The sequence below is a fragment of the Apis dorsata genome, unplaced genomic scaffold (genome assembly GCF_000469605.1).
Source record: "Apis dorsata unplaced genomic scaffold, Apis dorsata 1.3 scaffold_638, whole genome shotgun sequence".
NCBI lineage: Eukaryota > Metazoa > Arthropoda > Insecta > Hymenoptera > Apidae > Apis > Apis dorsata.
Genome location: NW_006263830.1, coordinates 73,259 through 89,585, shown reverse-complemented (window position 1 = coordinate 89,585; position 16,327 = coordinate 73,259). Strand labels below are relative to the sequence as shown.

The 16,327-nt window shown below is 22.0% G+C and overlaps 4 protein-coding genes across 12 annotated transcripts in view; 2 read left to right on the top strand and 2 right to left on the bottom strand.

Annotated features, from left to right (window-relative positions):
- The window catches only part of LOC102676197 (septin-7), a 31,908-nt gene extending 27,113 nt beyond the window's left edge, over positions 1 to 4,795 (top strand). For 4 of the 9 annotated variants that reach the window (XM_006621809.2, XM_031513423.1, XM_006621808.2 and 1 more), the window contains 4 exons: positions 285 to 326; positions 1,056 to 1,191; positions 1,257 to 1,420; positions 2,405 to 2,769. In XM_006621809.2, the coding sequence (XP_006621872.1) occupies positions 285 to 326; positions 1,056 to 1,191; positions 1,257 to 1,420; positions 2,405 to 2,564 (502 nt within the window). In that variant the 3' untranslated portion in view covers positions 2,565 to 2,769. Of the gene's footprint in view, positions 1 to 284; positions 327 to 1,055; positions 1,192 to 1,256; positions 1,421 to 2,404; positions 2,775 to 4,675 lie in introns of those variants that run through there. The other 5 variants (XM_006621803.2, XM_031513422.1, XM_006621799.2 and 2 more) reach the window with 5 other exon arrangements.
- Positions 4,796 to 9,375: 4,580 nt separating this feature from the next.
- Positions 9,376 to 11,355, top strand: LOC102675658 (hydroxymethylglutaryl-CoA synthase 1). Its single transcript, XM_006621795.2, has one exon. It carries the CDS (start codon positions 9,992 to 9,994, stop codon positions 11,351 to 11,353), a length of 1,362 nt encoding a protein of 453 aa, XP_006621858.1. The 5' UTR covers positions 9,376 to 9,991; the 3' UTR covers positions 11,354 to 11,355.
- Positions 11,356 to 12,815: 1,460 nt separating this feature from the next.
- On the bottom strand, positions 12,816 to 14,248 carry LOC102675787 (ras-related protein Rab-43). The gene is made up of 5 exons (XM_006621796.2): positions 13,912 to 14,248; positions 13,485 to 13,569; positions 13,320 to 13,418; positions 13,092 to 13,249; positions 12,816 to 12,990 (listed from the first exon to the last, which is right to left on the bottom strand). The coding sequence occupies exons 1-5, from the start codon at positions 14,119 to 14,121 to the stop codon at positions 12,883 to 12,885; spliced, it is 660 nt and encodes a 219-aa protein (XP_006621859.1). The 5' UTR covers positions 14,122 to 14,248; the 3' UTR covers positions 12,816 to 12,882.
- Positions 14,249 to 14,407: 159 nt separating this feature from the next.
- On the bottom strand, positions 14,408 to 16,296 carry LOC102675924 (complement component 1 Q subcomponent-binding protein, mitochondrial). The gene is made up of 5 exons (XM_006621797.2): positions 15,921 to 16,296; positions 15,522 to 15,672; positions 15,211 to 15,413; positions 15,021 to 15,109; positions 14,408 to 14,767 (listed from the first exon to the last, which is right to left on the bottom strand). Exons 1-5 carry the CDS (start codon positions 16,129 to 16,131, stop codon positions 14,618 to 14,620), a joined length of 804 nt encoding a protein of 267 aa, XP_006621860.1. The 5' UTR covers positions 16,132 to 16,296; the 3' UTR covers positions 14,408 to 14,617.
- Between the last annotated feature and the right edge of the window lie 31 nt (positions 16,297 to 16,327).

Here is a 16,327-nt window from a genome sequence, read left to right as displayed (position 1 = left end):
TAATTTTTTTTTTTTTTTTTTTTTTTTTTTTTTTGCAAATATAAATATTTGTAGTTTTATTAGTTTCTTATTTTATTTTTTTTATTACGACAATTTAAAAAGCTTGTGCATGCAAACTATTAAAAAATAAAAATTACATCTAAGATATATTTGAATCAGATTATCATATTAACAAATTAAAATAGTTTAAAATATTATAGTTTAGGATAAAAGTGATCCTGAAAATATATTTTTTAATAATGTATTTCATACGTAAGTTTTAATGCTAATTTCTTATTGGTTAGTTTGTGCCCTCCAGGAGTGATGAACAGTTTCATGACAGTATGGTAAGTCTTTTAACAAGACTGGGATCATGTAATATAGTTTTGTGTGCACAAGCCTCTCATTTAGTTTTTATTTTCTTTCTATTTAATTTTGTGCGAATTTATTTATTTAAAAGAGGGTTCACTTATATATATTATATATATTATATATTAAAAATATAATAAGATTTAAAAAAATAATAATATATTAAATATTATATTGAAAAATTTATTCAAGAAAGCAAAAAATAATATTATAATAATATTAATAATATTTTTGATATAATTTTATATAGATATATAATAAATTATATATATATATAATAAATCCTCTGATTGAATATTTATTTCAAATATGTAGATTGCATTATTTTCAGTTTAGTAAAAATCCTTATTATTTAGTATTCCTTAGTATTTTATTTTTATTTTTTTTTTATTTTTTTTTTTTATTTTTTTAGTATCATTGATTATAACATAAATTCGCTTGATTTTACTCTACATTTCATATTAGTTAGTTTTAATAAACTCTTTTTCCTTTTGCCATTCTAGTTTTGTCATCTTCGCTGAATTTATATTTATTGTGAAAATATTATTATATCTTAATTTTGCAATCTTCCATATACATATGTAGATAGATCATTTTCTAAAAATTATAATCTAACTGGTTGGTAAACAATTTTTACAAAATATTTATTTTTATATAAAATTTTATATTATTTTTTTATCAATCTTGAATTTTCATATGTTTTATAGGAATCCACTAGCTCAGTTGGAAGAAGAAAAAAGAGAACATGATAATAAAATGAAAAAAATGGAAATTGATATGGAACAAGTATTTGAAATGAAAGTTAGAGAAAAGAAGCAAAAACTTAAAGATTCAGAAGCAGATGTAAGTATTTTTTGATTAAATATTAAGAAGAAATTGTTTTAATTAGAAAAATAATTAATCTGCAGTTACAAAGAAGGCACGAACAAATGCGACGTTCTTTGGAGCAACAAGTACGTGAATTAGAAGAAAAGAGACGAGCATTTGAGGCTGAAAAATTAGCATGGGAACAACAGACTGGTCATAGTATTGAAGAATTGCGTAGGCGCAGCCTAGAAGCAAATTCAAAAGAGTAAGTATTGCTTAAATATAATTGCTTTTAGTTGTTTATATTTTTGTAACATTTATATTACAAAAATATCGTTATTTATGTTAAATATAAAGAACAAAAACGCTTCTTGCACGAAAAATTATTTTGTAAATTACAAAGATTAGCTTTATATTTATGCAATTGAGGAATGGGCAGTAATGCATTATTAAGCTGTATATATACCAAAACAAATAATTTGCGAATATAATATTTTGTTAGAAATATTTTTAAATTGCTTAAATCTTTGCTTTAAAAAAAAACAATTCAATTAAAAATGTGCAATATAAGCATTTATAATGAGTTTATAATAATTGTATTTTATTTGATTATTACTAATCTTAATTATAATTATCATACTTCTCTTTGATAAATTTATAATATCCAAACTTTTTTCCAAAAGTTATATAGAAATATTACATTAATAGCTTAATCTAATAGCAGGAAATTACTAATAACTATTAATAAGCATGTATAATGTCACTTTTTGCCTGAATTTAATTAAAATTAATTAAACATGCATTCATTCAATATTAATTTAATGTAATTTAATATATTCCCTAATAATCTTGTTTCTTTTGAAGATTATTAGTTAACAATCATTTATTTATAATAAATGATTCAAATTATATATATGATTCAAATTATAATTATAAAATTATAAAATATTAAAAATATTAACATTATTGCTTCCTCAAATTTTGCTTATATAATTTTGCTCTTTTATTGAATACTTAAAAAAATGATATCATTTGTATATGTTTATTATGCATTATGAGTACTTAAATCATAAAATTACATTTGAAATGCTTATCTTAAATTACTACTGAATGTCTGATGCATTGTAAAGAATAAGTACTTTGGTGTATTTATAAATTTAAGAAAGCTTCTTTATGGACGAATGTTATGTGATGCTTGCGCTTGTTTGTTTGTTGTGTGTATACCATATCGGGGTGTCCCTTAATTTAGGACGGGATCAGTGTCTTCCGAGGGATCTGGCGGTGGCGGGGGTACGTTGAGGGGTTCCCGAGGGATAGGAAGTCTCCTACGCCGTCACACCAGTTTCAAATCACCTCAAGACAGCCCTACACAGATACAGCTTGTCATACAACATCCCGAGCATCCTTAGTAGAGCGTAGAATCTGTCTACATTTACTTACAAAATGCATCTACGTTGCTGTGTCCAAGGACTAAAATCTTTAGAAATATTAACGTCGATCTCATTTTTTATACATTTGATGCGTGTGTTTATTTTATTGATGATTTATATCGATATACGATGTGTATACACATACTGAACAGAATTTAATTACTTATACATTAAAAGAATATTTGTGTATTTTTCTGTCTCCAATTTTTTGATTATATCATATTTGTTTTATGATTAAAACAATATGTTAGCATTGAAAACTATATTACTTAAGACTATTGCGAGAAAAATATTAGACATATTTCAATTTTGGTATAATTATTTTTATTATTTATATTTTTTTTCTAAAATTTTCAAAAATATTCTTGAACACTATAATCATATAGTGATTCATAGTATGGTGAAATAATAATCACTATGAATTCAAACTCAAACTGAAATGAAATAATCATTTACGATTATCACTGTTACATATGAACGCTTATTTAATTATAAAAGAATTGAAATTGCACCACGCTAAATAAGTTTATAATTAATAATGTTTAATTATAGAAAAATAAGAAAAGAGGAGTAAATGAGTAATAGAGTTTATGTTGCGAAAAATGCTAAAAATTAGAATAAAAAAATAGCAAAAAGAAGATATCCATATCGAAAAATTTTTATAGTATTCTTACGTTAGCCCTACAGATATATTTAAAGGCTTATATATTTTTGGCACAAAATTTGATAAAATTTATGCAATTTAAGAGATTTATATTCCTATGGATATCACTATTTTATTCACAGCAACATGCGTTATATTTATACATAACTTATCTTATATGAATTCAAAATAACATTCACACTTTGTAGAGTATTATGGAAAGCTATTGTAAACTCTGAACAAGCTGTCTGCTTCTTTTTCTTTTTTTTTTCATTAATACATTCGCATGTCTTTACATTCCGTTTGCATAAAAGTTGTAACATTTCTTTCTAGATGTGGTTCTTCAAATCATTTTAACTCGAACAAGAGACAGCTTGATAAAGGGTAATAGTATACATGATCAATAATAATAATTACTCACAAATAATTATTATACATTGTTAATTTCATCATTAATTTTTTTTTGCAAATAAACGTAATGCTTTTCTAAGATATTTACTAACCATTTTGGTCGCCCTTATTTTATTTAGCCTTATTGCGAATAAGCAATGTAAAAGAAATCAATAAGCAATAAAAAAATATCATTTGCTTTTTTTAATGTGGCTTTGAAATATAAAATGCGACAAATATTTTTTTGTCTAACATATTTCGATTATTATGCTTTTTCGCATTATGTATTCTTGTGACATATAAATATCTATGAAAAATAGTAATTTTATATATACAGAAATTTTTCATTATATATTAAATATACAAATAAAAAATATATCTTATTTGGATATAATATATTAAATATATATCATTTTATCAATCTAATCTATCCTTTTATTTTATAAGTTTTATTGCAGTGATTAATAACTTGATATAATAACTTGAATATAAAAATTAAATATGAAAGTTTAATCTGAAAAATGAAATATTATATTATATTATATTATATAGAAGAAATTTTATATTTGAAGAAATTTTTAACACTTAAAATTGAGAATAAAATAATTTGTTTTAGAAGAAGAAAGCATGTGGCTTGATGGTCATAGCCCATGAAAATTTATATTTCTCAAAGCATGATTTTAGCATGATTGAATTATACATATATATGTATATTATAATTAATGGATATATTTCAGTACTTATTTTGAACTGCGAGTTTTGTAATAAAATTGTACTTTACATAATAAAGTACAATTATATTATTTTTCATAAAATGGATATATATTAATGTAATGAATATTTGAAGATTAAATAACAATATTATTAATATTAGTATTTTTACGAATAATAGGTTATACAGTAATAATTAGATTATATAATATTGGAAGTTAGCAATATAGTTATATAAAATAAATAAAAAATATAAAATCTTAAAATTTATTTTAATACTATAAGTCTATAAGTTTTAATAAATTCAAGAATTACTTATTTCTATTGACATTATAATTCTTTTCAGGGCTGTCGATGGTAAGGATAAGAAGAATAAGAAGAAAGGACTCTTTTAAATCAACTTCAGAAAAACAACATGAAGAGAATTTTTTCTTAAAATAATCGACAGCAATTTTTCTTAAAAAAATATCATATTAATAATATATTTTTAAGAAAAATTGAACAAATTAATAACAAATATTTCGTTTAAAAGGATGTATTGATAATATTTTCTGGCTATTCTATACCTGGCATTTGGAAATTTTTATTTGATTATTATTATTAGATATTAATGTATATGATTCATCAAAGGTATATTTTATGATTTCTTATACATTAATATAATGTCATTTTTCTCTCAAAATCATTAAAGATAAAATATGGTTCGAGAGATTTATTAATGAATTAAAAGACAAAAAAAAATATGTATTGCTTCATATAAAATTTCAGTATAAAATCATACAGTTGATATTTATACTGTGTATATCACTCTTTGTTTATACAACTTCCTTGTTTTACAAGCATAAATATATTATGCTTTCAAGAATGAAAATGAAAATATTTTTTTCTATTATGTTCATTTATGCTTCGCGCTTCCTATTATTAATATTCAACAAAACTATATTTAGCATAATTCGACATATAATATTGTACAAAATATAGACATAATCTCAAAAAATGTAATTTTCTTTAACAAGAGTGATCAAAAAATGGTGAAAGAGAAATATGAGAAATTTCTTTCGATATATCTTCATTTTTTATCAATCTATTTATATCTTTAATATTTATATGAACACTTTGAATATCGAACAATAAGTATTAACATTGTTTTGTGCATTGTTTTTGATATTTACATATTTAATATGGATATTTTGAACTTAATAATTATGTTAATAGAATATATAACATAAATGTTATGAAGAAAGATCTTGATAATTCATGAAGATTCAAATATTGAAAATCTGAAATAACGATGATCGCTCTTGAAAATTATATATAATATATATAATTGGATGAACAAATTCAGTTAATCATAAATTTGATTGGCAGAATCATTTTTAACAAACTAAATAAAAAAAATAAAATAAAATGTTTTTCTAGAAAAAGACATTGTATACTTATCAAATTGAAGCGTGAGATATATTATCGACCTAATGAGCGAGAGAAGTCTCTGTGTCTACAGTTAGCAATAAGCTATATTGATGTTTCTATTACATTTGAAAGTGCATAAATTAAATTGTTAAAGAATAGCGCATTTATAAAATTATAAAAGGATTTCTTATCCTAAAAAACAAATTGTATAAATAATTGTTTTACATCAATTGTATTCTTCCTTTCAGTATTCGCTAAATGCGAGTAACAGCGTGCTGCTTTGTAATGAATTAAACACAAAAAAACTTAAACATAAGAAAAGAACAATACAGAGTATCACTCATTGTCTTTTCATTGAACTTGACTTATATCATTCTGCGATGAATGATTAAATGTGATTCTAAATGAAGCAGTGGCCATATATATATACATATAAATATATATTTATGTATAAATATAAATTTGAGAAATTGTAAGAATAAGTCCAAATTCGTGTAAATTTAAGTTATATCAATAATGAGGCAAATCGCGCCACATTATGCGATTAAGAGTAATTAAGAATAAATTATATTAAAATAAGTGTACTGGATCGTTGTGATTCGAGGTAGTGCTCCAATTTTTATTTACTATATAAATAGAAAATACAAATAGTCAAGTTATGAGTTAAATTATATTAAAAAGGATCATAATCGATTAAAAACATATCCGAATTGATATGGAATTTATATGAAAAAAAATCGCGCTGTCTCGAACCCGTCCAAGTATACATTGATACCTATAACAAGAATGGGCAAATCTGTTTAATAATAAGTTCCTTAAATGTAGACCTTATTGCACGATTTATTATATTTCTTTTCTTGCTATATATATATATATATATATATATTTTATATCATACCTTATGAAAGAGTGTTTTCATCAAGTTCAAATTTTTAAAAAAAAATTCAAAAGTTTGCCCAATCTTGGATTTCTATTCTAAGCTAATTGAATTACTGGTGTGCCAAGATAAAGAGAATAAGCATTTTATAATAACACTAGTATATGATTCTTCAGTTTCTACAAAATAAGATTTGTGCGATTTAATATGCAAGAAAGAAAAAAAAGGACTTTGATTCCACGTGTTGAAAAAACTATGTGTTACATTCCTATTTTATATGCATTTTTCTAGATCAAAAGATCAACTTATCAGCTCGATCTTTCTTATTATCGACAATCCATTAAGAAGCTCAAAATAAATCGCTTCAATCGCACGAATAATTATGCTGATAAATCGAAAAATTTATTAAAAAATAATAATAATAAACATAAAGCTAAGATATATTAGAAAAATTTTTACTTAAAATTTAAGCAAGAAAAAAAAGAAAAAGAAAAAGAAAAAAAAAATGCTTTTTGAAATATCGATGTGCCCGAGTAAAAAATAAAAAAGATATTCGAGAAAAAAACGTTTCGAAATTCGAGCTTTTTCGATGTTAAAAACAGTAATAGATACTTTTTAAAAATGGACATTATAATTAAATGATTCGCAAGTTTTGCACTGATAATATTAAGCTCAATATTATAAAAATATTTGAACATTACTCATTATGTTATTTTTGTGTAAACATTGTTTAAATGTGTTTATATTTTGAAACAAAAAATAAATATTCAAACTTTTTTTTTTTTTTTTTGTAATAATTGTAATAAGAAAATTTCGAAATCTACATTTGAAGTACAAAAATATAACAAAGATTATCTTCGAGAAATATAAAATTTTTCTCAATAATTTGTTATAAATTTTCTTATTTATTTTTTTAGAAAAGTATAAAAACATAAACATGAAATAATACTTGAGTACTTAAATTTTATTTTTCTCTAAAAAACATTTCAAATAATTATTATAAAATGTAGAATTTTATATATTTCTAAAAACAAAAGATTCATTTCATTAATTTATGTTTTTGATTAATTAATAGAAAAAAATCTGTTTATATATTTCAATGTTGTATAACATGTAACTGTAAGATATCGAAAATCGACGAATTGAAATGTATCAATTATTGTATGTGTACTTTAATCAGCAATGCTTATAATATTTAAATAGTTAATCGTCATAAATCGTGTGAACTATCACCTATGAACACACATATTATACATACACGTGAGTTACAATATAATAATAAAACACCAAAAAAAACCTAAGGCAAAAATAGATAAAAATAAAAACAAACTATATTTTGCCGTACCAGATGAAAACAAAGCTGCCGCCGCTATCTTGTAGAACATGTTGTAATAATAATAATATTCAGAAAATCACAATTAGTACGTTATTACTATTATACTTTAGGATTATGTATTCAGTAAATTATATATAAAATTATGAAAAATGTTACTCCATTTTGAACCCGAGCCTTAAAATATTATATTTTATATAATTATATACAGATAAAATATGTTCATATGCATGGATAATTTTTTAAATTATTTAAAATATTTATATTTACTTAAGAAAAAAACAGACGTTATTATTGTTTATATTATTGTTCATGTTATTAGTCCCTATGTTTGCGAATTATCCATTATACATATACATATAATAAATATAGAAACATAACCAAAGTATAGAGATATCGTAGACAAAACATAAAAATTTAACAAAAAATTTAAAATATTTCATTGAATATGACATAAAAATCTTATTATATCTATTATGCTGCAATTTAATAGACTTATTATGCACAAATATTTTTGGATAAATTCGTTTATTTTTGAAAATTTTTTTCTAATTTAAAGTAATAAAAAAGCAAAAAATTATTCCGAAACCGATTCTTTTTTATTTTTATTCTTTTTTTTGTAAGATTATATTATTTATCATTATGATGCCATTCATATTAATAATTTTAATATATATATGTCATACAATTTAATATTGTGGTATAAATATTAAAGATAAAATAGATATTATAAAACAGGTAAGTAATTTTTAATTAAATTTAATTTAGTCTGACAGTTCTAAAGTATCTCGAATATTATAATATGAAACGAAATAAATTAAATTTATATATGACTAATAAATTATTTATATAAGATCGTGAACTCGATGCAATAATACAAGTAAGTATATTCTTTATATAACAGAAATGAAAAAAATGAAAAAAATATTTATTCCGAAAATTTCAGCGTAAAATCATCGTAAACAAAATATATTTAGTTAGAATGCTTTGCTTAATTTATTCTAGATACTTATTTTCATTTACATTATTTCATCATTTACATTAATAGTACTTCATTCAATTTATACATACTTATATAACTTATCTACTATCTACTTATTATAATTTAAAATTATCTATTTCTAACAATTAAGAAGATATATTTGTTCATAAATTTTTCTTTAGTAATGTATATTTTATAATAATATTACTTTTACACTAAAAATATATATTAAAAATATTTATATATAAAAAAATATTAAAATAGAAATTATATTATATTTATATTCATATTCGAATTACATTATATTATATTTCTTTATTATGGAAATTATATTTTAAAATCGTTTTTGATATTACAATTGTACATTTTTCTTTTTATTACAAAGTTTATTGTATTCAAAGATTATAAAAAAAAGATTAAATTCTTTGCAATATTTCTTTCAAATTCAAAATTTTAAATTACAAAGTCAATAAGCATTTATATAATATATTCGTAAAAAGAATCGAGTGAATTTATTATCCCCTCCAAGTAGCAATACGACTAGTTGATTAGGGAGTAGTAATTCGATAAGATTTTGTTTGGAATTTAGTTTCTTAAGAAAACTGATTAGTAAGACAGACCTATAGCTGAGAAGAAGGGTTAAACGAGTTTTAATAGGAAGTGACCGTAATTTTCACCTGTCGAGTTTCACTTCTAACCTGAATTCATCATTGGATCTGTTTGTAATAGTAACATATCTGTTCTTGAAACATATATTTTCTTATTTAAAAGTTATAAATTTAAAATCATCAATATTAAAATTTTTGAAAATATTCTTACTATTTTCTCAAGATTACAGAATTAAGTGCTAAGAAAATATTATATAATAATATTAAAAACACGAGTTCCTCAGTGTATGATCAATAACCGGCATCACGTGTATTTTCAAATATATATCTTTTCTGTATATTGTTATGCACATAAAATATTAAAGATTATTTTTTAGAGATTATTTCATAAAAATATTAATATAGATTACAGAAAATATAATATATGATAAAATATTTTAAATAAATTAATCATGTGGCCAAAAAATGTTGGTATTAAAGCATTGGAAGTATACTTTCCTGCTCAATATGTTGATCAAACGGAATTAGAACAGTTTGATGGTGTTTCTGCTGGAAAATATACTATTGGCTTAGGCCAATGTAAAATGGGTTTTTGTAATGACCGTGAAGATATTAACTCTTTATGTTTAACAGTTGTACAACGATTAATGGATAGATATGATATAAAACCTGAAGATATCGGAAGATTAGAAGTTGGAACTGAAACCATAATAGACAAAAGCAAATCAGTTAAAACTGTTCTTATGCAATTATTTGAACCATATAATTGTACGGACATAGAAGGAATTGATACAACTAATGCTTGCTATGGAGGTACTGCTGCTCTTTTAAATGCTGTATCTTGGATAGAAAGCAGTGCTTGGGATGGCAGATTAGCTTTAGTTGTTGCTGGTGACAATGCCGTATATTCAAATGGAAGTGCTAGACCAACTGGTGGTGCTGGAGCAATAGCAATGGTAATTGGACCAAATGCACCTTTAATAATTGATCGTGGAGTGAGATCATCATGTATGAAACATGTATATGATTTTTATAAGCCAAACTTAAAGTCTGACTACCCTATTGTAGATGGACAATTATCAATTCAATGTTATCTTAGTGCATTGGATACTTGTTACCAGACTTATCGTAAAAAGGTGATAGATAAATACAATCATAATGTGACTTTAGATAATTTTGATTCATTTTTGTTTCATTCTCCATATTGTAAATTAGTACAAAAATCATTAGCTAGATTAGCCTTTATTGATTTTTTGAATACATCTAAAGAGGAAATATCCAAAAAATATCCAGAATTAGAAAAATTTCATGGTATTAAACTTGAGGAAACTTATCTCAATAAAGATATTGAGAAAGCATTTATAAATTTAAGTAAAAATATTTTTATGCAAAAGACACAACCTTCTTTAATGATACCAAGTCAAGTAGGAAATATGTATACCCCATCTGTATACAGTGGATTAGCTTCTTTATTAATTAATAAATCTGTAAAAGAATTAGCAGGAACCAAAGTGGGTATATTTTCATATGGTTCAGGATTTTGTTCCACCATGTATTCAATAACAATAACAAAAGATTATAATGAAAAATCTGATTTAGAGAAAATTACTTCTTCACTTTCTTATATTAAACAACAACTCGATGCTCGTCAAAAAGTCTCTCCAGCTGATTATACAAAAGTGTTAGAGTTACGTGAACAGAATTGTCACACTGTACCATATATTCCTCAAAGTAACATTAAAAATTTATTTCCTGGAACCTATTATCTTGTACAAGTGGACGAAAAATATAGAAGAACTTACAATAGAGTATGAAATTTCTGTTAATCTTTACTATTTACTTATTAATTTTAACTTAATACAAAACAACAAAAAAATTAAGATTAAAATTACTAAATCAAAAAAAAAAAAAAATGATGCATAATTATAATAAAATATTTTCATTAAACATGTTTTTATAGTATAAAAAAGCTGCATCAATAATACTAAAAATTAAAAATATATTATTTTTAAATCTTTTAAATATATAATTTTTAATCTTTTTATAAATATTAAGATTTGATTAATATAATTTATATAATATATATTAATTACTTTTATAAAAATATATCTTTTTGTATATTTATTTATCACAATTTTTAATATATTATTATATCTTTTAAATTTTTTTTAGTAAAAAAAACTATAATCATTGTGCTTCATATTGAATATTAATATGGAAATAAATAACAATACATTATGCTAATTTATATGAAAAGTTCTTTAAAAAAATATTCCTATGTAGTATATATTTTTTAATATTAATCTATTAATTCTATAAATATTAAAAAAGCAATAATAAAATATTAAATTTACACACACACACACACACACACACATTTCTTATAGTATCTTATATAGCATGTATAGTTTTTATGCACATATTAAAAAGTGCCTTAATAATAAATTTTTTTTCATAAAGTTACATTATATATATGCGTGTGTATATACATGTACATAGGAGAATATGTACATATAAAATAATATACCAAAATATACCAAAAATAAAACAAATTGCATATAAAAAAAATTATTCAATATGTTACATATTTGTTATATATTTGTTGATGCATATAAGTTAAAGATAATTGTAACAAAATATTAAATTTTTTTTATATATTTTATTAAAAAAGGGAAGTTTCTAGAATATATATTGTAATTTACAAGTGCATATTTATTTGACAATGTCTATATAAATGTTAATAAATAATAATTATTATTTAATATATTGTTTAATATTTATTTTCATATTAATTTTGTTATGTATATTTTATTTATTTTAATTATACAATAGATGCAACATTATTTACATTTTAGTAATTATAATATTGTAATAATATTACAAAATAATAGAATAACATTTCTTTTATTTAAAAAAATATATATTATTTGTGCTCATTGAGATTCATTTTTTCATTAAAAATAAATATAAGCATGATATTTTGCTATTTATAAATAGTTGAAGTACATAATTATCATTATTATATCAAATTATCAAAGCTAAGCATTTATATTTACAAATGTATACATTTAAAATATTCAATCTTAAATCTCTAATAATTCTAAAAGTAGTAATAATTTTCGAAATTAATACAAATCCATAATGTGTTGTGATTCTATAATTAAATAGTCACAAAATACTGGCTTAGTACCATAATTATTACTATTTTGTCATTATCAACTCATTTTTTTTAATATCACATTATTTGAATAGTTAGAAAAATATTGTACATTATTCTTTTTCATTTTATATACAAATTTAAATTTAAAAAAGATATGTATACCACTTGTTTAAAAATCATTACTTAAAATATTTTATATGAGCAGCTTGAACAGGAAGACAATTTTCTACTTGCACCAAGTCTAACAACTTCATCTTCATTAGCATTTATTTGGCGATTTTCATATCGTCTCTAAAAAAAAAATTTATTCTTTAATATAATTTATAATATGATTTAAATATTTGAAATATTTATATTATACATTATATATTATATAAAAAGTAAATGTTTACTTTAAGCTCAGATGCCAGATAAAAAAATATGGAATCTATATTGGTATTTTCTTTGGCTGATGTTTCTACTACTTGTAATACTTCAGGAAGATATTGACAAAGAGCTTCTGCTTCACCTTTTTCAACTTCTCTAAGACTTTCTAAATCACATTTGTTACCTATAGGATTTTCATTTGTTAATAATTAACATATAGATTATAATTTAAAAAAAAAATGAATGAATCTCACCAATTAAAATTAATAATACATGCGATGAAGTATACCTTCGTACTTCTTCAACCCAATGTTGTAAACTTAAGAATGTAGATCTTTTTGTAATATCATAAACTGAAATATATTTTATTTTAATGATCTATGATTAAATGAAAAATAAAAGTTATATTTTTTACATACCAACAATAACACCATTAGCAGATCTATAATAACTTTGAGTTATTGTACGAAATCTCTCTTGGCCAGCTGTATCCCATATTTGTAACTATTACAATATTTTTAATAGTATATATTATATACATCATATATTTTATAACATTAACATTATTAAATTTATGAGACAATATTATTTGTATAAAATAATTCAAATTTTTTTTAAATTTATTTTATATATCGTATATTAAACTAATAAATTATTATAATATAATACATATCGTTTAAGAAAACTTACTTTTAAGATGAAAAAATTAAAATTACAAGTTTTCAAATAATTTTATTTTAAAAAAATATTAAATCTTTCGAAAATTTATTTATAAATAATTTTTAGGTTAAATATTAAAAAAATAAAGAAATAATATTTTATTGATCATAGATCAAATAAACATACCTTAACTTTCTTGTCATCAATTAGTATAGTTTTCATGGAAAAGTCTACACCAATTGTATTTCCATGTCTTTCGATAAATGTACCAGATCGAAATCTTTGAACAACACATGTTTTTCCTGTACCACAATCACCAATAAGCACTATCTTAAATAAATAATCGAAATTTTCATCGTTTGTGGTTATTAAATTATCCGGATCACGGTTCGACATTTCTCTTAATCGTCGAAATAGTTTATAAAATCGACGATACTTTGAAATCCGCACATCCAAACCATCTGGTTACTTACGCCATTATTTCATTGAACTCGATCACTTTTACGAAATTTTTCAGTACAGTTAGTACATATAATGTATTCATTAAAACTAAATTTCAATATTATTATTTTTCTAATTTAATTTTATATATAATATTGTCTTATATTATGCGAATATAACTCATAGAATTATTAATTTTTTATAAAAATAAATTCTAGTTTTAATAAAATTTAAAAAAATATTAATATAAGAAATTTATTTTTATTAAAAAATTATTAATGGCATATAATACAATGATATGGATGTGACATGTAATTTTTATTTTCAAAAAAGAAAATTTTTTTCGACAAAAAGAGCATATTAGAATATTACATACATTTATTATAAACATATTTTTATATAAACGTATTCTATACCTAGTAAATTATAAATATAATAGAAGTTACGAACATTACTTTCCAGATGTGAATTTTGAAAGACCTTCTAATAAACTAACATATGCTGTATGTTCATAACTTGTACTAAGATCAATTAATTTTTCTGCAAATTCATTTGAAACGCCTTTTTCTTCAAGATAGTTCATCAATAAATCATATAGATACTGAAACAAATATTGTATTTTTATACATAAATGTAAAAAAACAGCATTAAACTAATCATAAAAATATATAAAAAATTACTGTTAATTCTCAAATAATTAATTTTATCAATGATAAAATGATTCTATATTCTGAGAATGTTTTGTTTTTCCAAAGATTAATTATCAAATTGGTTAGTGAATATTCCAATTTGTACTCAATTCCTTGGTTTACTTATTACAAATATATAACCAACTTTAATAATATATTACTTACCCCATCAATAATTTCACCTGCAACAGCATATACTTTGTCAGTATGTTCTCCTGTATATAAAGTGATTTCATCTATACCAAAAATATCATCTGAAATTAAATAATATCTGTATGAAGAACATATTCATTTCTAATTATATAATAATGCATATTAGTATGTTATTGTATAATATATTTATTATATTACTGACTGTAGCTTTCATTGGCACCTGATGCACCAGGTTCATTATTAAAAGAACAAGTGAATCCAAGAGTTTGATTTCCTCTTATTATATCTATTGTGAAAGATGGTTTACTTTTCATATCACCAATATCTGGATTATCATTTGTCATTTCAATATTAGGTTCAGATTCAGAATCAACTGTATGATTTATATTAAATGAAATCCTGATTCTATAAAAAAAAATAATTAATAAAGTAAAAAAAATATATTTTTTATACAAAATAATTCATGTTTTGTAATTTAATATTATTTTAGTATGATAAATATTTTTTTTTTACATTTCATTATCTTGCTTCTTTTCTAAATTAACATCTGCACCATCAAGTGATACTTTGAATCCATCTAATTCAGTGGGAATAGTTTTTAGTTTTTGGGCCTTCTTTTCTGCTATAATTTCTTCTGCTAAGAATTCCACAAGCTCCTTTTCAGCTAATAAATAAAAAATTATAATAAAGCAGAAAGATAATAATATATTAAAAATATTTCAATATCAATTAAAAATTAAAAATATGAACTTTATATTAATGATAATAATAAAATGTATATAATATAATAATATATAATTATAATATACTATTAATATACATATGTATATCGAAAAATATACTTAAAAATATCCTTATAAATATACGATTACTTATAAAATGATAAAATAAATTACGATACATTAAATATACCTTTTGAGTGAGAATTCCTGCAACAATTGTAATTACAAAAAACATTTTGATGTTTAAATAATTTTATCGGAACAATAGATGTAATTTGAGTTTGTCGAGAAACATTCCATAGTGTTCTTAATTGATTACATGTAATTCCTTTACTTGACATTGTTGAAAATAAATTTTTAATTATCGATGAACGCAATGTATTTCTTATAATTCCATTCATTTTAATTATTATTACTATCGTCCTTTTTACTATTTGAATCCGTAATACCCGCAAAATGGTTTTCCTATAAACCAAGCACGAGGTAGAATGAATTTCTTCGTCACAAAACAAAAAACGTCTAGTTTATCCTTCCAGAACGAACTTTTGTATAGTGATTTCTAGTAATTTTCTGTTTGAAATAAAGATTGGAATTGAT